At 40.1% G+C, this 24,364-nt stretch overlaps 1 protein-coding gene across 4 annotated transcripts in view; it reads right to left on the bottom strand.

Annotated features, from left to right (window-relative positions):
- Nucleotides 1–10,533: 10,533 nt before the first annotated feature.
- Nucleotides 10,534–24,364, bottom strand: part of SMOC2 (SPARC related modular calcium binding 2) — a 150,157-nt gene continuing 136,326 nt past the window's right edge. For 2 of the 4 annotated variants that reach the window (XM_049831056.1, XM_049831058.1), the window contains exons 10-13: nucleotides 18,769–18,871; nucleotides 17,603–17,850; nucleotides 14,985–15,028; nucleotides 10,534–12,182 (exon numbers count right to left, since the gene is read on the bottom strand). In XM_049831056.1, coding sequence (XP_049687013.1) covers nucleotides 12,159–12,182; nucleotides 14,985–15,028; nucleotides 17,603–17,850; nucleotides 18,769–18,871 — 419 coding nt within the window. In that variant the 3' untranslated portion in view covers nucleotides 10,534–12,158. Of the gene's footprint in view, nucleotides 12,183–14,984; nucleotides 15,029–17,575; nucleotides 17,851–18,768; nucleotides 18,872–24,364 lie in introns of all 4 variants that reach the window. The other 2 variants (XM_049831055.1, XM_049831057.1) reach the window with 1 other exon arrangement.

Genomic DNA, 24,364 nt, shown 5'->3' on the forward strand with positions numbered 1-24,364 from the left:
GTTGACCACTGAAAGAGAAGACAAGCTGAGGCAAATGGAAGAGAAATTGATGTAGACTAAAAAAGAAAATCCAGAAATACCCACATAAAAGGATTATTGAAAAATAGCATTTGTCCTAAGAATGTTACAATGAAAATAAATTTCATTCACTGTTTTTCCATGAAGAATGGTACTGCCTGAATCCATATTTGAGTTACCAATCTGGTGAAGTATACAGAATTGCTTAATATAAAGTCACAAATGTATAACATGCTTTCACACCTGCTGGTGCAAGGACATTAGACTCCAATCTAGTGAAACCCCTGTGTAGTGTTGGAAGTGTGGGACTTAACTATACTATGTCCCATACTTGCTGGCCCTAATGACCGTAGTGGGTGGGAGTTTCTCTATGTTTGGAAATGTAGATTATAGTCTTAAATTAGGAGGACAATAGATTAGCACTAGAGGGTGTCAGTCTGTTGCCCAGAGCAATAGAATTGGCAGGTGTAACTTCTAAACCTGCAAATAAAATGCATTTTCACTGCAGTACAGGCTGGGCAGAGAATGGATTGAGAGCAGCCCTGAGGGGAAGGCCTTGGGGGTGTTGGTTGATGAGAAGCTCAACGTGACCCGGCAATGTGTGTTTGCAGCCCAGAAATCCAGCCGTATCCTGGGCTGCATCAAAAGCAGCGTGGCTAGCAGGTTGAGGGAGGGGATTCTCCCCCTCTACTCCACTCTGGTGAGACCCCACCTGCAGCACTGCATCCAGCTCTGGGGTCCTCAGCACAGGTAAGACATGGACCTGTCGGAGTGAGTCCAGAGGAGGGCCATGAAGATGATCGGGGGCTGGAGCACCTCTCCTACGAATACAGGCTGAGAGAGTTGGGGTTGTTCAGCCTGGAGAAGAGAAGGCTCCAGGCAGACCTTAGAGCAGCCTTCCAGTACCTAAAGGAGGCCTACAAAAAAGCCAGAGGGGGACTTTTTACAAAGGCATGTAGTGATAGGACAAGGGGTAATGGTTTTAAACTGAAAGAGGGTAGATTTAGATTAGATGTAAGGAAAACGTTCTTCCCTGTGAAGGTAGTGAGACACTGGAAGAGGTTGCCCAGAGAGGCTGTGGCTGCCCCATCCTTGGAAGTGTTCGAGGCCAGGTTGGATGGGGCTTTGAGCAACCTGGTCTAGTGGAAGGTGTCCCTGCCCATGGCAGGAGGGGTGGAACTAGGTCATCTTGAAGGTCCCTTCCAACCCAAACCATTCTATGATTCTGTGCCTCTGCTTCACTTATCTTTTTCCATGTGTTGCTTACACTCATAATCCTGTTTGAAATAATTTCTAGTGTTTCGTACAACATCTCAGGTTTCACCCCAGTTCATGACCTGGAAAGTTACCTAGAACTTGCTGTATACATCTGGTATTTCAGTTGTTCCCAGACCACAAGAGGAAAATATAGCCAAACACAAACCTCCCGTGTGATGTATGTACTTGTCAGGCAGACAAACAAACAAAACTTGCTTCAAGTCAGCTGAGACATAAGTTAATGATCCTTCATTTTTATTTTCTGGAAATATTGTTTTCTGTCTTCTGGTGGCCAACATTCTTTGTCAAACCTGACCAGAACTTGTGCATAGCTTTTTGGGCACAAGTTTGCTGTTGACCACAAACTTCACCACAACTCTGCACAATCAAAAAGCCTTATGGTAAGCCTTCAGTCTCTCTACTTTTGCTGAGAATTTCAGTATGAAACTGTGTTCAGAGTAATTAACTAAATTAAACCTGAAAACCGTTATAAAACAACCCATATTAATATTTTTTTTTTTCCTCAGAATCAGTGCCCAAGGCTTTCTAGAACATGTGCAACCCAGTTTGTGTTGCAAATGGCAGATTTGCCATGCTCTTGGAAACAGATGTGTGTATAGCCTGGGCTGCCAACCTTGTTCTGTTACTGGAAACTGGTTACTGCAAGACTTGTGCAAGGATGGTGAAACTCAACTAGCATATAAGCACTGCTATAACTTCTATGGCTCTATTCAGCAGGACAGTTTATATCCACTATTAGAAACAGTGGATAAACCTAATTTGCCGATTGACCCTTAAATTTTAGATCATGCTCTTGCTCCTAACTCAACTTTCTTAAGATCCCTCACTTTAAATCTTAGAATTTGCTGATTTTTCACAATACATGGATGAACATTTTTTCCTTCTGATGATGGCCTAAACCATTACATCAGTACAGATGTCTGGATTACACATTAGATACTTTGATCCTAGCTTCACCCATGAGAAAAAATAAAATTAAACTTAAAAAAAATATATCTGGTCCATAAAACCAGCATTGCCTTGGTCTTGAAATCCCTATCTTGGATTCACATACTCCTCATTACTCAGAAAGTCAGCCAATAAGCACTGATACATTCCTTTGCATCTGGGGCCAACTATGCCCTTGTCTGAGGTCTTAATATGAATTAAAGTTGAACTAATGGTTGCCCTAATGCAGTGCTGGCAAGCGCCCATTTCTCCTCCCTGCTCATGGAAGCCAGTCCTTGCGCACTTCTACAACACCGAGTAAGTCCCATCTGTTTCATCTTTTTGTTCATGCCCATACTTATTAAGCCTGATGGAAAGGCTGCCCAGAGCCTGGCACTGTTTGTAGGGATGGTTCGTGCTGGGGCTTGTCCACAGCCTCGCTCAGCGTCTGAGCCCACAAAGCCATGATCTGAATCAACGGCGCTGGAGCCCTGCTTTGAAATGGACCCAAGCACCACATTTAAACCTGGCACCTCCCCAGATGTGCATTTAGCCCGTCTAGCAGCACCCCCCTGACAGGTTTTTAAGGCAAAGAGCATAAGGAGGAACTCCACGGCGAATGGATTCTCACGGAGTAACACGCGCTGCGCTGTCGGCTGAGGGGGAAGGGGGAATGATGGCAGCACTTTGCAAACAGGTTCGCTCACGACCCCTACTCATTGCGCTGTCAGCCCTGGGTTCCAGGGAACTGGGCATACTTGTATTTCGGAGCACCTTAACTCGCTACCTGTGAGAGCATTTGTACGTTGACTCTCACAGAAATGAGATGTGATAAAGTGATGCTTCCCTTCCCCTCTCAAACCTGGCTTACTCTTTAAATAACACCGTGCTCGTTAAGAGTCCAAGGCTCTGGGCTTGAACACTGGCTTAATGTTCCCAGGGAACCAGAACACAGCTGGTCTGCACAGCATTTTAGAGAAAGGTAGGGATCTTTCTGTGGGAACAGAAACCTGCCTGCCTGTTAGCTTGTCTGAATAAACACAGGTTTGCTATTAACCACAGGACTGAGTGTTTATTGGAGGCAATTCACAAAGGATATGAGACAGCAGGCATTATCTTTATATGCAGAAACATCTGCACGCGTTTTCCTGTAGCAAATGTATCATACTTCACTATCTATTAAATGTTGTTCTTAAAAAAATTGAGTTGAAAGTTCACCAAAAGGCAAGCTTAAGACTAGCACAAGAAGGCATTTTACAAGTTTCCACATGTAGTTTTGCCTTTGCACTTCCACCTGGATCGTTTGTATTCCACTCCTTGCTATCTTTGAAACAAAGGCTGTCAGCCACATCCAATTATCTCATAGTTTTGTGATATACTACAACCACATGGGGGTCAGGATGAAAATAGTCAACTCCCTTATATTTATGGCAGACACTCGAGCAATGGGAAACTCTTTTGTGAAATCCTATAGCATTACAGAACCATGTAGTAGATCAGCACAAGCTGAATTTTGCTCATGGAAATGTGTGTAAAAGATGATAAACATTAATAAACCTTGTGATACAATGAATTCTCTGGCAGAATTTAATTCTTCTTTTCCTAAAATAGATGGGTTTTTTTGCTTTCATTGTTTCTTGTTTTAAAAATAGCAATTAATAGAATTGTGATGGAAGCTAGATATAATCTAAATGCATGAAGAGCAAAATGTGAAAATACCATCAGCAAAGCTTTGTCACCAATATACTTGTGCTGCATGATCTGTCCTGTTAAGTCTCTCTCAACTGTGTCTCCTATTGTCCAGAAGAAGATTGGCAACGCTATTCAATATAGACAGCAATTGGTACAAGTGTGGTGTTTCATGGTGTGAAAGACTGTTTCAAGCCCACAACTAAAAAAAAAACCCAACATAAAATAATAAAAGATGCACTAACAGTTGCAATCAACCAAGGCTGCTCAAGTACCCATTGCTAGCTTGGGTACTTGTCACTACCCTGTGACAAGGCCTATATACTAGCAATACAAACTAAAGCAAGACCTATAAGGGAAAATATCTCTGAAACTTACTGTTTCATTTCTACGGCTCAGGCCATAATGACCATTTTCTTAAGAAAAATCCATCAAAATTATGTTGAAAATTAAAATTTAAAACAAGGGAGGTGGGGAGGAGCAGGGTGGGTGATGACTGAGTCTCTATGCTCCAGTATTTATTTATGTGTTTAGTTTCTAGTTAAAAGTAATGATCAATGCTTCTGACTAAACAACCGTGGCATTTAGACCATCTCTTCACACAGACGCCTGATCCATACTGGTGCCTTGATCCCTGTTTCTCACTGTGAAGAGGACACTGAGCCCTGGGAAGTGGCATGCCATAGATTTCAGGAGATAACGAACCTTTCTTTCTATTTTAAAAAAGGTAAAACAGATCAGAGGCTCCAGGTTTGAAAACAATCTTTCTCTCACGCACACACCTGTGGGTGCACTGCAAGCAACCAGTAAATCTGTGCCAGTTGTCATTTTCTTGCTTTTTATAGCTGTACTGCCTGGCTTAACGCGAAAGCCTTCCAGGCAGAAATTGTCCCGAGAGACACCATATGGACTGGCGACGCTGCTTACTGCCAGGGCGTGGGTTCTGGACAGTTAAAAGTCTCTGGGCTTCGAGCGGTGCGGCAGGCACCGGTTGTAAGACAGGTTGGCTGGCCATGCTGAGGCTCAGCCTCCTCACCTGGTCCCTCTCCCTCATCCTCCTCCAAGCTGTGCGTGGGCATGTAGCCCACGCTCCCTGGCCTCTCTGTCCCAGCTGTGCCCAGGTGAAACCCCTTCCCAGCCTCTCCTGAGAGCTCTCCCAGCCTGTGTCAGTTTGCCAGTTGCATTAGGACAGCACGGGATGATCTTGTTCCTTTACCTTCTCTACTGCCCCACTGAAGATCTGAAGCATAAGGCATTTCTTGTCATTAGCTATTTTAAAAGTTGTTTTGTGGGTGAATCTTCAAGGCTAATGAAGTCAAACTTCTTGTCATCAGGACTTTGCGACATTTGTTACCTTGAAAATAGCTCTAGTCTGAACCATGATATTGTCCCCAGGCGCCAAAGCTTTCTTGAACATATTACTTGCACTCCCTTTCTCTGCCTTGTTCTCTCTCACACACAAATACAAACCTTTAGATTAAATATTTTGAGAAGTATTTAAATAATTAGTTTTTAGCCACCCCAAGAGTGAACATAAAGGCAACCACAAAAAAAGACAATGGGAAGCCAGCACTTTCTTGTAATCCTTTGCCATCAATGTGTTGATTAAAGAAACGTTAAACTGTAGGGTATCAGCCAAGCCTGTAGAGGATCTATTGGTACAATGAATTGAAATATAAAAACTAAAAAAAAAAAAAAAAAAAAAAAAAAAACCAAACCAAAAACCTAACTACACTTTGCTTGCATCTTTACTGAATAAGAAATACAAAAGGAAATTTATCTTTGTTGTGGTTCAGATTTCCTCATCCTGCTCAAATCTGCTCTTAATTTAGAAATATGCTGGTTTCTGCTTTCACATTTTCATTAAATGTTGCTTAGACTTCCTGGATCTAAAGGAAGCCTTGGGATTGGCCGTGAAAACAAACGTCTCTTGGAACAAAGCGATGGAGCCACTGGGATACTGAGGACCAAATTCAGATCTTATACATGGACAGGGAAGCAATCCAAGGGCAGACTGGACCTCTTGTATAGGTCAGAAAGTGATGCTATGGGAGAGAGATGCTGAGCCCAGGAAGAGGAAGTTTGAGGTCTCCTCTTCACCTGTGTCCCTTCTGTTCTTTTTCTCTCCTGGATCCCTCGGACTTTTTCTCCTCATGGAAGTCTTATAGGCAGTTTTGTTTCTTTCTCTTTACAATTTCTGTGCTTGCTTTGTTTCCATTCCTCTTTCCTCTGTCATTCCCCCCCTTTCTAGCTCTCCTTCCTTACTTGTTTTGTCTCTTTGTCTGCTCCTCCTTCGCTCCCACGTGTGGCTTTAGCATGGAGCTCTGGCCACCCTCCTCAGTTCCCCTGTGGTCTCTCCATGATCCTCCCTTATTTTTTCTCCTCCCTCTGTTTTCTCTGCTTCGTTTTTTCTTTTCTCTCTCTTTTTTTTAATTAGTCTTCTTTAAACTGCATGCTCTTTTTTCTTCTACTTCAGCATCTCATCCTTTATATATTTTCTCTTGCAAAATATTTCTTGAAACCTATATGAAGCAGCAACAATACAGTTCAGGCTCATGGGGGTAACAGCAAGAGAATGGGCTAGAGAACAAGCTTCCTCCCTCAGTGCCGAGCATTCGACACAGAGAAATACAGTACAGAGTGAGAAGAACACCTCCTGTCTGCAGAGCACTAAAGAGCTGGTGTGTGCCGACACTGCTCCGTCATACGGTGCTGAGCAGAAAGAGGAACTGTTAGGTGGAAGTTAACTCAGCACATGCCTCTGTTGACGGATGACAGTATTTCTCAAATACTCCTTAGCCGAGACTTGCATTGACTCCCGCTTGGTTGAAGCACGACGTTCAGACGTTCTGTCGCTCTGAGTATGGATTTGATGGATTAAGAAGCAAGAAGTTAGGGGTTGTCACTGGTGATACAGGGCAGGAATTTTTCAGTGGATCACAGCCCACCAGGGTACAAAATCTGAGCTATGGAGTAATATCCTGTAATTTACAGTATCTGTCATCATGTTTTCTCTTGTGTTCTTTGTTCTGGGTCTTGGTCCCACCGGTATCCCAGCCTGGCGTCTCAGAAGACTGAACCCAAGCTGTGGGTTGAGGAAGACTCAACCCAAGCTGTGGGTTGAGAAAGACTGCCTGGGGAGCTACGCGCCAACCCAGCTAGAGCTGCTCCTCAGGTAGTGGTCAAAGCGGGGTTTGGCACGCGTCAGCCTTTGAGTGAAATGACTGGTAAAAGACAGAGATATGCTAGGGTATTCTTTTAGGTTTGAGGGTGTTTGCATTCAGTCCCATGGCAGGCTTGTTTTGCAAGCTGGAAAAGTGCTCGCTCTATGTCTGCAGGTCGCTAATTCACACTGCTTCAACTGTGCTGCATAGATATAAACTAGTATAAATACCCTTAACCATATTGCAGTTTTCTTCATTTTCTGTGTGCATACAGTGCTAAATCCATCAGTTCATCAAGCTCCAGTCCTGTTAAATGAAAATGTAGCATTTCTTTGCCTCATATGGGGATAGCGAGGTGCTCAAAGACTGTAAATTCAGACTCAAATGAAACATAAATTAATGTTTGGATACCTGACTTCTTTCAAACAAATATGATTTTTTTAAAAAGTTGGGGGAAGAGCAAAAATGCTGCTACCTTCCACAATATCTAATTTGGGGATAAAACTGGTGTCAAAATGCCCCTTTTCAGTGTTGACAATTCATGATTTTTAGAAAAAGGAAAAGAAGTTTCAACATATAAACAACCACTAAACCAAAAAAGACTTTTAAAAGTGAAATTTCATGGAAACCCTCAATCACATGAAATCGGTCAGTCATGGTTTAGTGAAAACAATGTTTCTCAATGGAAACTTCATTCATCACTTTTTTTTTTTTTTTTTTCTTTTTCTGAATACTTAGAACAGATATAGGTATCCTCATGGATGTTCTTCAGCTACTGAGTGGGCTTTCTAAATCTTCACAAACTTTTATTTGTGGTGTTATACAAAATTGCAGCTTCCCTTCCCCCTACAATCTCATAGACGGTGTTAATCTTTTATGAGTGATTTTCTTCATATAGTACCTGTTTAGCCAAGACTGGATTCCATGCCTGTGCAAGGAAGAATTCTGTATTTGATAAGAAGGAAGCAATCCTATGCACTGAATTGATGTCAAGAGTAAAAAGTCTCTAGGGAAAGGATGCCTCAGATGACTGTATTTTATGGAAAAGATTGTTCACATGCACAGAATGGACTCTCATCTCACTATCTTCCCTGCCAATAGGCTTTGTACTCCAGCAGTGACGTTAGTCAGAGGACAAAGTGTATGACAAAATAGGGAAGGTGAACATAGGAAAGGTAAAATATTGCATATATTTCTATTGCTAAACTAGATAAGAAACAGACTTCTCTCCCTGTCACCCCCCCTCACTGCATGTTTTAGAGAAATGTGTTGTTCTGAATGCTTTCCACATGAGCTTTTATTTAAAGAAAAAAATAACATGTATTATTTATGCTTTTTGAACAAAGGGCATATTTTCACTTATAAAACTTGACGTGACACAATTAAATGGGACAAAAAGTACAGTTTGTATCAGTAATTTACTATAATCATTCTAATGTTTCAGACATCAGTAAACGTAGCTGGTTGCTGTTTAATGTCAAAGTAATTACTCCAAAATGACATCAATTTGCCATCCTAAAGAAAACAAAAGTAATAAACCTTTCACTTTCTGCATTAAAGACTCTTTCACACTAGTTTCTATAACCTAGTTATATAACACACTAGTGTAAATATTTAAAAGAGACAACTAAATTATCTTTGCCAGGGAATATTTCTTAACCTCTATTAATCCATCTTTTATTGCTACTGTAAAAGGAAAATATTAATTCAATCTATCAAATCTTGGACAGACTTATCTTTAATGATGCAATCTATATTTTTGTTTCTCCTTCCAGCTTTCTAGGAATGCTTGCTTTCTCCATTGGCTTATGGCACTTATGAAGGGCAAAAGCCTGGTCCAAATGAGAAAAGTACAGTGTATTCCTTGATTTATATGTAGCTAGTATTTAGTTCAAGTCTTCTCCCTTACGTTTATATGAACTGATGCTTTTTCGCTCTCTTATTATCTGATAAGACATTAGCAAGAAAAATTGTCATTCTGAGCAATCACCTAGGTCCCAGTTCTGTAAATTGAGTCTCTGAAAGCTAGGCATTTTGTTAGACTGGGAGAAGACTGAGAATTAAGTGATTTTGGTAAAACTGGAACTATGAAGTCGGCCTACTTCTAGGGCTGAGAACAAGATGAGAAAGTGAACCAAAGTGTTGACAAAACATGGAACATTTCTCACTGTGTGGCTTGCTGACTAATGGACGTTGCAACAGGCTGGACAAATCATTGAACACATACACATTTTTAAAACTTAATAGTCTTCTACTTACAACTTTATAAAAGCTCTAAATAACTCTGTTCAGCAATAGCTGGAACTAGAACAAATATTGGTCAATGAGAAGCAGAATATAAGTTGTGCTTTCAATAAGAACAGAATTAAAATTGAAACTAAATTGTTGCACATGGGATAGGATAAAAACTGCAACTAATTAATTACTGTGGAACTAAATAAACACCGGTACCGTAGTGTGAGCCTAAGGGCCTATCTACATGGATTCCTTCTTGGTATCAAGGCCGTGCTTGGTTACAGCTGGAAGGGCCAAGATTTATGAATTTAAGTAACCTGTGGGTATACGGGAGATACAGGAACCCAAGGTGAATTTAGCAGGCTTTCAAGTGTGTTCCAGTCAGGGATCTGGACTCTAACTGGAACTATGAGAACTCAGTACTGCTTATAACCAAGTGGTGTAATGGCTGGATATTGAAATGAACTGTAAATGTGATGACACAGAAATATGTACAAAGATGAAATACCTCATGTTTCAGTCATTGCAGAGTCATTAAATGATTCTATGTTGTAGAAGCCTTTGGATGCCTAAGAGAATGCCTATAGCATTTCTTTGTGTTTTGGTAAGTGTTTAAGGCTCTTCATTACATAATCAAGTGACTAGTCCAAATTTGCCTCCCCACATACCCTCCCAGTTTAAATGGGCTGCCATTTCAAACTATGGACATGGCAAAATATTTGACTGCCTACATTTATATTGTTGACAAAGGTCACAGTGATGGAATTAGATGCTTCTTAGAAAATGTTGCTATTAACCTTATTGTGCCTACCTAAGCAGGTGCTGAGTATTCTCAGGGTTTGCCTCTCTCTCCCCACTGTTTCCAGTCAGGTTGAAAGTTGCCCAGCAGCTCACAGTCACACCGAGGGGAAAAGGTGTGACCTCTACCTATGCCACATTGCACTTTGCTGAGAAGAGGCAAGAGCCCAAGCTGAAGCTGTATGGAGTTAGTGGCAACAAAGGATCTGGCCTCAAAATCACTACTTGAAGAAAGCAGTGGTATGAATAAGGCATGAACAACCTCAGAAGAGAATTCATAAAGGAGCAAGGGAAGAAAAGAAGATGGACACAACGTGAGGTCATCAGGTTTCTTGTAAACTCAACGCAGTGGTGAAGTCACCGCTCTGTGTACCCATTTCCAAACACGGCTGTCTGTGTTGCAGAAGAGAAACCACTAGCATAGTTTGATAACATACTGATCTTTAATCTTTAATAAAGAAGATTAAATTCAAAGTTTAACAGTATAAAAGAACAACAGTTAATTTTTAAAACAAAAATACAAGATAACACACAGCTGAATCTTGGTTCCTCCTGCTGCCAAAGCTTAGAGTACGCAATTTCTGGGGTACAACTCCACTGCATACAGTGTTTCCTATCACTTCAGTATATGTTGAAATTGAAATGAAACATTTTTATTTGCATAAAAGCTTTTCCAGGTACAAGCTCAAGCCAAGGTGCTATTATGATTAGCTAGTCACATGTCAGTTCCACATGTTATTTAAACAAACCAGAATGAAATCACTGCTTGTTGCAACATTCCTGCCTTTCCCTGTCAGCTCCTAGATGCCAGCAGTCCCTCTACCACTGCATCGATCAACCCAGCTGCTTGTAACTCACAGTTGTTCAAGAGCTGAACCTCTTTTACTTGGGTCCCTTGCTCTAAATTCATATCCGCAAGGTCTTATTCTCTTCATGCACACATACAAAAAAGCACTGGGGGCAAAAATGACAGAGAAGGTATGAAAACTTGTGAGAACTTCTTTCAGACAGCAAGGAAAAAGCCTCAGGCAAGGCCGATGCGAGCAGCCCCTCCTGACGGCAACTGTTCATAATTTGTTCAGTTTTACCTCCAGCAGAGCCTGCGGCAAACCAAAGAGGTGATGGGGGCAGCCAGGGGGAGGGGAGGCAAAAGCTCAACAAGGTGTTTAGCCTCCGCTATCTCTTTGTAGTTAGATTTGCAATTCTGACCCACACAAACTCTGCTCCTGCTTTGCACCGACCACAGCAACATGCTTTCAGGCCCAGGCTGAACCAGACTGGGGTGACGTTCCAATCCCACCTTACTCCTTGTTGGTTTGCTGTATTAATAACCCAAGTGAAAACAAACAGGGGAAAAAATCCTACCAAAACTTATAATGGAAGGCACCTCAAAAATGGATAAAAGGATACATTTTTCTACAAGTATCCCAACTGCAGAATAACTGTTTTCAATCCATTAGTGGTTGCATTCTCATTGCATGACCTTTGGAAAGCATAATAATAACAATAAAAACAAAATGAAATAAAATATTGCCACCAATGAAAAATCTGTTCAGTTAAAAACTGCAAAACCAAGTCAACAGCAATTTACACACTTCCCTCAGTCCTGCAAACCTGAAACATCCAACACTGCTTGGACACAATTGAGAATACAGTAGACTTTTCAGCATAACTCTACTTAAATGACAGTATTGATTAAGAAAAACAAGGCATACTAATGAAACCAAAATACATAGAATCAGGTTTCTATGCTACTGTTCGCCAAAAAGCTACTTTTAAAAAAATGGTTTAAATGCAAACTTTTACATCTCCAACACGTTTTACATATTTCAGACAACAAAAGAATACACATACATTGTATGTGATAATTTTTCAAAACTAGCTATTGCATTTTCACAGATTAAAAAAAAGTCTGTTTAAATATTTCATTTCTACAAAGTGAATTTACATTTTTTAGTACAAAGTGCAAATACTACAGTTGTTTTTATTGCCTTTTGGTGAGGAAATCTCCCACATGTCAAAGAGATCTGCCTTGGATCAGTAAGCTGTTCACCCTTGCTTCTTAGAAACTTGCTGAAAGAAAGTTGGAAAACTTTGCATTATTAATGATGTTTTCGAGTAATCAATTATAAACATTTATCTCTATTTTTCAGCAGTGTCCACATGCCACTATCAGAACAAGAGTTCTGCACAAATATAGATTGGGAATAAAAAAAGCCCTGCCCTGTAGTCCTTCATGGCATCTACGAACAAGGGTATGAGCAACAGCTTTATTATTTCTTACCTATAGCCTCTTTAAATCTATACCTGTCAAACACACAGTACTAGCAACTGCCTGGGCAAGTCCCTGGTGCAATATACCTTTCTATGGCATATGATGTATAAGGAACAGGCTGCTGGCCAAAGTCTTATGAACGATCTATAGTTTCCTTGTAAACTTTTTGCTAGGCTGTGAAAGACCCTCTGGGTCTCATTGACAGCGTGTGTGCATGTATATGTACGTGTGTTGGACAGGGTGGAGCTGAGCGAGGGAAATATACCTGGCTACTCCCCCAGTTCTGTCCGATCCATCACGTATTTGACCTCTTAGCACAACCGCAGCTGAGACTCAATTAGCATATTAGTGTATGTATCTATATCTGCTGTCTTTCAGTAAGCTTGTACGTGCGCGTACACGTACAGATGTGCACTTATGTAAAAAAACCCTTCAGAAATACAGACCTAAGCACACATAAACTTATATATAACTGAACTGCTGCAATAAACTAGTAGAAAATGAGCTCTTGAGTGCCCATCTCCTGAGCAGTGCAAATCTGATCACTCCTTCTTAGGTGGGTGGTATACTTTGAGCGGCTCCTACCCAGCCCAGTTGCTTTTCAATAACTTCCTTTCAAGTGAAAACTTTCGTGAGGAAAGCCACCTTCTGCATTTGCAGCCTTGTATTGTTCAAGTATGAAACTGGCAACAGATGGTATGCTGAGCCAGCCTTAATTCGAGGCTATCATTTGTCAGCAACAGCTTTTAAAATAATTGGTGCTGAGTCAGCAAAAGTATTGGACAAAATTAAAAACCATAGACACTCTAGGACACTTTTATTACGGATTCTGCAAGTCAGGATCAGATTACAAGAAAGGGGAGAGGGCTTGTCATGCTTCAAGTGTAGTGCACGTGTGCCAGTAATTGCCATTATATAATTAAAATAACCCCTTTGAATGTTTTTGAGTTCCGACAGGATAATTGTTTTCAGGCTTACTTGTCTAAAGCATAAGTGATTTGTGGGGGGAACTTGAAAAGTTAAGACCACAAACATTTGTTTAAACAAACAGAAACTTATCACATCCCTCTAGCTGTGAGAATATTTTATATTCCATCAAAGGTATGCAGGAGGTCTCTAGTAGAACCCACAACCAATGTTGAGCTTGCCTTAGGAAGTGTGAACCTAACATCAAACAAATCAGAGATAAAGCAATTAACAAATTGAGTAGCAACAATGAGAGGAAGATTTCTCTTGGCTTGTGGGGAGGTTCACCCTGGGTTCAGTTTTTAACAAATTAATCTAGCTTTCTGATAGATGGGAAGACATTATCTGTGGCTACAGTTTTGGGATGATTTTAGCCAAATTCCTGTTTGACCAGCTGCAGGGTTACCTAAGCTGTTCTTAGAATATGTTTATAGGAATATTTTTAAAAATAATTCATCATTGGCTGATGCTTTTGTGGGCATTCATCATTTAATTCCTCTAACTAATACAAAACTGAGGCAAGAATGGCATGAAGAGAATTCTTTACTAGACAATCCAAATAACTGGCAGCCTCACAAGTCCTTCTTCAGACCCATGCAAAAGTGCTAGGAAGTTGTGCCCATATTGTCCAGGAAACTGAATCTTTAGGATTAATGATTATAAAAGTAGACACACACAAATGAGAAACCCTTTTTTAACCTTTTTTTTCCTGAGCTTCCACTTAAGTCCCTCCTTTTCAATGTGTACCTTTCCTTGATGTAAAAACTCTGCTTTTGTGCTTTTTGTAGCTCTGAATGCCCTGAGTAGCCAAAACCCCATGAATGACATATGCTGGTGTTATTTGGAAAAAACAAAATTAAGTCTTTGCAGAAAATGGATGCAAAAACAAATCACAGATTATGTTGTCAGAGCACTTGACATTTTATTTGCTACAATCATTCTGCAGACTTAACCAATTTTAGTTTTAACATGCATCAGCAGACTGATGCAAATCCTAGTTCTCCAGCATAATTTTGCTCAGCCAGCAAAGGCTTTTGAAAGTGACAGCTCTTTTCTCTACACTAAGATTTTGAAAGGTATTTAAAGTCACCACATAATAATTCAGTGGCATTTGTGAAATGTGTAGATTTTCATAGGGCATGGAAAATGCACGGCTTTGTTCATAAAGAGTCATTTCAATCCATGTAACTTTGTGTCTGTAGTGTGACACACAGGAAAGTTAACGGAATTCAGTTAAAGCAAAAGGTAAATGAAGATAAAGCAGTGCACATTTAAAAGTGTATGGGAATGCTGTCATTCAGGAAAGCAGAAGACTCGTATGAGGGCTCGGTTGCATTCATCTAATTATCACTAACCTATATGCCAATTTCCACTTTACCAGGAACACCCACATGCAGGCCTAATCCACTTTGCGTTTATGCACATTTACTCTGTGCCTGTACCTGACTGATTCAGCTTTCCTTAGAAAGAACTTAAGTCAAAATTTGTTCATCAGGATGCTGCTCTACATTTTCCCGGCAAGTCTGCAGAATGGCAGATGAATGCAGTTTGAAGCTGCAGTGATAACTGCTAAAACCCCCAGAAGTTCAGCTGGGCAAGGCAGGAATGGACATCTTGCTCTCCTCAGTACTCACCTGCCTGCTGGATGAAGTACTCTCAGTGTTGGTTTTAGGAGCCGCTAAAGGAGGGAAAAGAAAACATTATAAATATGGTTCGCAAGTTATACGTAGCATCCCCAGGAACTGAAGCCCTCATTCTGAAAAGGTATTTTGTAGAGCAGGGTAACTGCACAGCTTTCAATAAATGAGATAAAATATTTCAGATCTTTCACCGAAACATCCACTTTTTTTCTTTCCTCAATACAGGTGTGGCTTCTTTCATGGAGTTATATGAAAGTTGAATGACAGCATTTCTTGCCAGTTATTATGTGACATTTACTTAGGACAGATTGCATCTAGTCAGTATCGAGCATTTCAAACTTATTCAATCTTTAGTAACGAATATAGCCTTTTATCCTGATGGGGAAGAAGCATGGACAAGCAGACTGTCTGGAAAGCATTCACTTTGCTTAAGGATATTGCACAGGAACAGCTCTACAAGCCAAAGACTTTCTTCACATTTAAACTGTAAACCAACAAGATTATCACTGGGGTTTAAGTTTCTTCATGGTAAAGTCCAAGACAGTGCTCTACATGGGGAAAAAAACCCCAGCTACATGACTCTGCTGGCCCACTCAACCTCATGAGCAAACCTGGGATGCTAGGGAGGAACTCGCTCTCTTGTTTTTCTATGTCAGTTTGCTAGGCAGTTCAGCTGTACTGGGACAAAGGGGAACAAAACTGGACCTTGACGAATACTGCAGCTACTAGTATGGCCCTGAGAAAGGATGTTTTGCAGCTCTCTGGCTTTTAATTGCTTCAAATGGTTCTCACAAGACACCGGGGACTCCCACAGAATGATACAGAGCTGCTGCCACCTTATCTCAGCTCCCACCTCAGGTGACAGTGTCTCACCTATTCCTAGAAATACAACTCTAGCTGTAGTGAAGTGGTGATTCATTTCTTTTCTGCAAGTGAAAGGATTGTCAGAAAGGAAATTTTAATTATCAAGCAGGAGAAACAAAACAGAATGCTGATATTCCAACAAAAGCAATTTTTACTGTCTTCTCTTTAAAAGTACATACTTCTAGGAAAGCAACCAAATTATTTGGTTTAGAATTTTTTTTTTCCAACTGGATGCCATTACTTTTTTGATGCAAAAGTTCTGAGGTATTTTTTCCTTCCAAAAATTAATGTTCTCGTTATTGACTACAATATTTTTTGGAGAAGCTCTGTTAAAAATCTCCAGTTATGGTGAACATAATTTTTACTTTAGCTAAAGCTGTGTGTGATCTTCATATGATTTCATGCATCTTACAGCTTCTTCTTCCAAAACAGGCAGTTTACCCTAATCTTTGTTTTTTTCACTGTAATGGCCACAGGAAAAACTGGGTTTTGCTTTCAGTCTTGCTATAGCTTTCCTTTACACCCAGGGGAAATGATTTTGGACCCAAATTTCATCTGCAATAAGAGACCAAGGAGTGCCAGCTGCAGCAGGACAGAAGAGTCTTGAAACAGATGTTAACATATGAAGTGACCATAATGGCCTCCACTTTAAAACACTAGGCTGCTGAATGGTGTAGATGAAAAAGAAGCTGTTACTTTTCAGTTTCCGCATTTATGGCATAAAGATAACAACAGTCATCCACCTTCATATACTCATTTTTTACCTCCATCACCTAAGTGAAAATTGCAAGGTATTATTATTAGGCCCACAAAAAAAAGCACAGGAAAAAAATCCCGGATTTGATATATTTGTTTAGAGAGGTCTGTTTCTGTGAGCCATAGACAATTTACTTTATTAGTACAATGTACAGCTATTCTGTCTTTCTGCGGTATTCCCTTTCTAGACTTGAATACAACCAATTTTGTGGAAGCCATTTTATTTCTGACTGGATTTCCCACTTGACTTGCTTTTCATTTCCTATGACACCTTTGTTTTACTGCCTTGGCTTCATTTTAAGGTCCCAGACAAACAGAACAATTTGCCTATGTTCATATTCTACAACTTCTTACAGCATGGGGATCTACTGTTGTTTAAAAATATATTTTTTTTTATTCTTCCTCATTTTCAGGAATTGTGTGGTTGAACTCCGTAGAGACCATTACACACTTCAGTTAGTTGTTCCCCTTTCTACCAGTTTGGCAGCAAGGTAAGGTGGCTGTGTACCAGCAGTTGTTCCACCTGTTTGGCAGATGACTACATTCCTCACCGTATCTCTAAACCTCATTTGAGAAATGAGAGGTCATTAGAAAGCTCAACAATGTGCTTCCTTCCCAGCAGGAATCCAAAAAGCACAGGTGTGATACTTCCACTCATTCAGAACATAGGACTGTAATAACATTAAACTGGCTTTTTGATAACTGTTTATGTTATTGTATCCTCCTAGGTTTCCTACTGTAATACATTTAATGGTCAGAATCAATGGGAAATTTTTGATTCTGTTGGAGCAAAGTGACGGTTTGCCTACACAGAAGCAGCTCTCCTGCCATCTGCCCTAAGCTGCGGCTGCATTAGCTACAGACAGGTGTACTCTTTTATTTTCTATACTTCTGGCATATACAAATATCAGACTTCATCAGATTTGAAGAATCTGGTGAAAAGGATAGTTAGAAAAGATTCTTACTATGGCGTTTCTTTGTTTCTGCTTTACCTTCTTCTTTTGTCACTCCCAAGCAGCCCATTAATTCTTGAACTGACAAGGACTTATCGTTGTTCACATCACAGTATTCCACAAACTTCTTCACACATTTTTTGGGTTTTGATTTCTTTCTTAGGAATCTCTTAAATGGCTTGATTTCTTTCTTGCCAATGTCACCACTGGAATTTTTATCTAGCTGTTTGAAATACCAGTGGACTACTCTCTCTTCCAGAGTATGATTTGGATCAGGCTCTGAAACCCTGAAACAGAAAAAAAGAGTTTAGTCTTAATTCTGATACATAAACCTCAGTTTATACCTTTATTTCAGAATAGTTAAATCCCTGTCAGATGTTTTGTTACATAAACCTCCCTGCTTTTGGACACTAGCTTATTGTAGCGAATCCCTCTTTTTTCACTTTGGCCAACTGTATCCTAAACTTTACACTAAGGGCTGGAATCTGCTCTTAGTTAACTCTCCGAAACTCTAGTGAGGTCAGCACCATACTCAGAAAACAGTGCTTTCCCCTTTCATTTCCTGAAACAGAGAAAAGTGAAGAGAGAAATAAAAGAGAAAAAGACAGTTTCATAGATGGCAGACACATTAAAACGTGTAATATACCCAATCCAAGTAGGTCAACAGTCAGCATCGCCAAATACCTAGGCTCCAATTACAACCCATGATGGATGCTCTTAGAGATAAAACACCTAAATGTATTGAATTACAGGGTAGGTTATAACAATAAATGCCACCTCCTCTTCAGAAGGTAAGCACCTGATCTGCAGACACTCAAACTTTGACAGCACTTAGGCATTTTTAATTCTACCTGTGACTGTTGACAGCATTGGTTTGTTTTACAAGCAACTAGGCAAAATATGAATCAGGAAGGTAACACACATTCCTCAAGTAAAGCCTGAAAAGAGAACAAAGACTGAGACACAGCTGCACCAGCAGCTACAGATAAACTCTAAGCTGTGCTGTTGCTGAGAATTCTGCTATCAATGCCTCTCTCTTTAGTGGACAGAGTCCACTGTGGTAACTTTGAAGTAAACTCTCCTAGATAGATTCTTGGAAATTTACCCTTTGTAAAGGCAGAAGAAGAATTACTTCTCAAAACCCTCAATCATTCATTCATCACTGCCAGACACACAAAGACACACAAAATGGATCTGAAACCCACCGGCTAGAAGACAATGATGGATCAGAGACTGCGTGCACCATATCCGTGGACAATGCATCCAAAACACTAGTCAGGAACTCATTCTTCTTGGCCCCAGGACAACCTAGAAAACCAGATTTTTTCTTTTCTTGTTTCCTCTTTTCACAACATCTAAATTCCAATGATAGTTCAAACTTAGACATCGATGTGACTCCCTGTACACAAATTCCCATAAATTGTGGACAAGCTCATAACATAATTCAAAGACAAACGTCTAAATTCAGGTACATATCTGGAACATAAAGCAGGAATAGAAAAAGATCCTTTTGAAGTCAAGCAAGTGGGAATCTGTTTTGCATACCATGTGTCCCGTTCTTTCAATTTTGGCCATTGTTTTTCCCTCTTTAAGATATTTTTTCCATGGGTATCACATTTGAAAAGAACAGCTTTGAAACAACAGATGTTTGTACGTGACACAGACTGTTTGAAACACAGACTAGAAGCCCATAGCACACCACTTCTTTCAGATTTCCACTTTTGCTCCTCTGAACTACCATTGGCTTTCTCAACACACATTCTCTCAGTGCAGGGGTTTTCCTCTCTGTAAAGTAACAGTCAACTCCTTGCCTTTCTCACTTTGCTCTTGGACAGGGGTTAAGTCCCACTATACAGCACCTAACCCAATGGGATGCTGTTAGTCGGTACTTTGGTTCATACAGTGGGATCATCCTCATTGTTACATTCCCTATGCCACGGAGTTCTCTGAAAGAAACTGACAGTACATTTCAGACCCATAATACATCAGATAAATATATACTGAAAGATTGACTCCTAGAGCAGTGCAGCTGGAACAGATAAATTCATCTGACAAGTGCATGGATGCTGACACATGGAGGTTTGCTTATACAATACACCTGCTTCCTCTCCTCTTCCCTAGAGCCCTGAGCCAAACACCAGGTCCTCCCCTAGCCCTGTAATAGCGGAGTTCAACCCTAGGATGATCCACGAGCAGTGACATAGACATGATAAGCTTGAAGCCGGAGCTCGCAGCAGGACTTACACAGACAATTCTGTGCTGGAGGCCTGTTTACCCTCAGTTCTGTTCGTAAGTGAAAAAGGGAAATGCTTTGAAGTGTTGTGGAAAAAGGAAGATTAGTCAATCAGTGGGGATTCGTTATTTCATTACACTTCTTAGTGACCTCTGGAGCAGGCAGTAGGATTATCTGAGCCTGAAAAGCCTCATCTTGCCCAGCAAATTATTTTTTAATACATCCCATGTTGATCCAAGGAAATGAACCTGTGTTATATTAGCCCTTAGCTGTGTTGCAGAAAGAATAGCTCAGCTATTATGTATAGCAGCAGCACCCACTACATATTATTGTCTAACACATTCATGTAGTTATAAGTTCCCTGTCTCTTATGTGCTTGCCTTCGGCACCAGGGACATTTTATTTCAGTAACTGTAAAAGGAGTATAACAGGCATTCACTGAAGCAAGTTTCACTGCACTAAAAGTACACATCTGAAACCAGTTGTCACTCTCCAAGATATGTTCCTCTTCCCTTAGCCTTTAACCAGTTGTTTTTTTCCTGCTACAACTGGGGGGAAAAAAAAAAAAAAAGAACAAAGAAAGAAGAAAAAACCCCAACCCAACAGCTATGGCTATAATCCTAAATTTGAGTTCCGTGAGACAAGCACTTGAGCTTTCTCTGTAAGGCACAGAAATGAGAAGGGTGGCAAAAGATTAACAGGGAGGGACACAATACAATACTGACCGGTTCCTGGCAGCATTCCATGCATAATTTAAAAGTATATTCTCTAGAGCACAGAGCTTGGTGGTAAGTAAGGCTCAGAGACTGGGACTGTATATGTAAATCGTGCATTGAGATTTAAATGAACCCACGGAACTTTTCGAGTCACAAAAGCACATTTGCCCAGAGATGAGCAGGCAGAGCCCAAGCAGTTTCCATGCAGAAGGCATATCCAGCTGTGTTGGCGTGGCAGCCTGCCTGAATCCCACAGCAAAGTCTCTGAGCAACCTACTGAGCTCAGCACTACACTTGCTAGCAAGGGTACTTGGCCTGTGGACCAGAGCTGGTTCTCTTCAAAGGACAGGCAAAAAGAAGTCTGTCCGAGGCTCTCCATGTAGACCTGTCTTGAATGATACAAGCTTTACCTATTTCATGCTGGGGTTGTGTTACTGTCATCAGGCAGAAGCCTGAATCCTCCTCCAAACATGAGTTGTGAATTGATACAGGGCTCGTGGAAAATGCAGACAATAATGCCTCAGCGTATAACAATGCAGTGCAATATGGAGACAAGGCAATTTGACTTTTTTTTTTTTTTCTCTGTCCTTTTTTGGATATATAATAATGTTAATATCCAATTTTATTTAGGAGCTCCACCTGAATTTTTCATGTTAGTTATGAGTGTATTCCTCAAACATCTGGAAGAAACAAAAATGTATGTTTTAGGTAGTTTCCACTGCTGTCCAGGGAGCTGCTGAGTGTACATATGCTACAGATGTAGACATCAAAATCATGACTTAGCTTGCTATTTATGAGATACAGCTAGGTAGGGGAAAGTATCAACTTCTAAATTCACAAGAAATCACGGGGAAAAAATTCCATAGTTTAAAGCCTGTCTCTAACAATTTTCCCTAAGATTCAGAAAGGTTTCTAAATGTGTATTGCATAAAGTTGCAATAGCAGCTAGCAGCAACAGAAATCTTCTCATAGAAAAGAAATCTCGCTGTTAAAACAAATAAAATCGGCTGCTGTGAAACATTCTAAATTATAACTCTACTACTTAACGTAAAATGACACCCCACAAAATCCTCACCAGTTAAATACAGAGAAAATATTCAGTTTCTCCCAATTATAATTTTTGCTGATGTGTGGGCAATCACACAGCAATTTACCTTACAGTGAAATCTCTGTTCTTTGCAGGTGTTATTAACTCAGAATAATTCTCTGGAGGCTTCACGCTGAGCTTTAATTTGCAACAAACTTGTGGGTGAAATGGCAAGACTGGGGGAGCTTTAGCTTGATTGTAATGAATAATTCACTCTTACAGGACTAAATACAGAAAGGGAAAGACTAGTCTCTTATGGGAGCCTTATGCTTCTCACTATGGTTTATGTGCTTCAGTTTCTTCTTCTGCAGCTGCTTGTCCTGTGTGGATTTGACAGCTTACATAAATAATAATTTGTTGTTAAAGGGTTGAAGTTGAAACCACATGGAGTTAACCTACAGGTTCAGAGACATAACATGGAGCTGAGTGTTTGCTTTAAGGATAGTTTTACCCAGAGTAAACCTTAGACCAACAAATACATACCACAAATGACGGGAATATACAAACACCTCATTTCAGCTATAATATAAAGGTAATCAAAGAATCGTCATTATACATTATATATCTCATACATACACATGTCTCTCTATAAATGCATCTACCTTTAGTACTGAGGAGGGATTTTTGGAGTTAAATCTGTGGGGTAGTTGTCTATAAACCTTCTAAAATATGCATCCAAGTGCCTTGGAGCTCCCTGCTTGGTTGATACTAATCTACTACTGTCAATCTTGGAAGATTATCTTTTATAGCACATCTGAAGTCACAGCTAGAAAAGTATTTTGCTCATTTCTGTAAAAATGTGAATACAATAGATAAGATTAATCACTTTAAAAGGGAGTTTACATTAATCTTCCTGCAAGAGAGGGAACTGTCTTGAGTCAGTCACTCAAGTAATTAAAGGCATGACAACTTCCAGCTAGCAAATCTAAAGCTTCTTTTTCATTCCCTATTTGGTAGCATGAATATCAACCCTAGCAGTGCACTCAAATACAATGACTACTGAAATACCTCTGAAGATTATAAATAAGTTTTGAACTGCCAAAGATCAGAATGATCAGAACTATTCATGTTTCTTTTGCAGCTTTGACTTCACGGACATATAGCGGGATACAGAAGAAAACAATTTAACAAAGTTTGTCGGTGCTACTGGTCATCCTGGGAGAGCAGACAATACAAGTATTTTTTCTTGGACTTTTATTCTATACACACATATATGTCCAGTTCATGAGTTAATTTCTGTTGATCCATATAAATCACAAGTTTGTGTTTGTCTAGATGTACTGAGGGCCCTCCTCATTTTTTGGAGGACATCTTGAGCTCTTCCTAAGCCCCATTACAGCAAAAAAGCCCTTCAAAAGATGGGAACTGAAATTTGTAACTCTGCTGGAGCCTAAAAATCATGGCTTCAACAGAGTCAGTGGTTTTATGGCTCATTGCAGTTTTTCCCTTACTGCACCTCCCGGTAACCTCTCACAAACAGTAATTATCTACCTCTTAGTCTGTATCCTAGAGGTATTGAGGACATTATCATGTCTCCTTGTTAACATCCCTCAGGTATTACCCTTTTTTTTTTCTTTTTTCTCAAATATTCTTACCAATTAAAAGAATTAAGTTAAACTTAGACCCAAATTCTCTTTTATCTGTGCTTGCCCAAATTTCAGAAATAATAAAGTAGAACAGAACAGATGTTAGCTGGAGGGGAGCTACAGATCCATTGCTTTGCAGCTCCAGATCTCTATGTCTTACAGGGAAGAAGTATTATTTCTGGAGAAGGGCACGAAGCAGATTTCAGTTCTCCACATATACTTAACTTTATTTTTGTTACTATTTTAAAATGACCTTTCTGTTCTCATTTCAGGGGGGAAAAACAAAAGAGTTAACAAAGGATGTTCTCTCAAGGCCCTACCCTTCAATCCCAGGCATTCATATCATACCAAAGTGCATTGAGGGGGATTTGTTGAACTTGAGCCTGCTGAAATGAGGGGTCTCACCCATAACAGTTATTTAAGCTCAGTATAAAGAAACCCATTCAAAAGGCATTCATCCCAACTACCTTAGACTTCTTCTTAGAATAGGCTAGGATCTCCCTTAAAATGTATTTCTTCTTCCTCATTAACTGCTGAGGAAGCCCAGACAGCGAACTTACATTCCCAGGTGGTGTAAAAATGCCTGTGATGAATTCTGTATGTATCTGTTTTGTAAGTTCATTTAAGCTTAGACTACTCTCTCATTCTTCGGGTAAATGTGATGGAAAGAAGGGATAATGTTCATAGCAGAAACACATATGATCTTATAAACAGTTTTCTCAGGCAACTGAGCGGCAAAGGCTAGGGCATTTGTTGATAGGAAAAGCAGTTCATTACATTTATTTCAGTTCTTGCAATATTATTGTTAAACAAGAAAAGGAGAATCAGAACATCACAGCATAACACAGACAATGCGAAATGACTAACTTTTGATTGTCACTTTTTCGTTTGTTTTTTCCTCCGTGAGAGTTTGAAAGGCTTTTGAGAAGCGAGTTTCTTGCTGCTAACAGGTCAGAGATGTCACTGTGTGAGCAGGCAGGGATAAACCAGCTAGAACACTGTAACCCTCTCAGATGCCGTCCAAAACTCAGAGCAGAACTTGAGAAGGTCTGTGGACCTTATTTGCCTTTTTAAAACATTCTTTTGTAGACTCTTACCTTCCTAGTTTTGACTGGGAACAGGAAAAAGGTCTGAAACTCAGATGACAAGGGGGTCTTGCTCCTTTGCTGCCTAACTGGA

The sequence above is a fragment of the Accipiter gentilis genome, chromosome 28 (genome assembly GCF_929443795.1).
Source record: "Accipiter gentilis chromosome 28, bAccGen1.1, whole genome shotgun sequence".
Lineage (NCBI taxonomy): Eukaryota > Metazoa > Chordata > Aves > Accipitriformes > Accipitridae > Astur > Astur gentilis.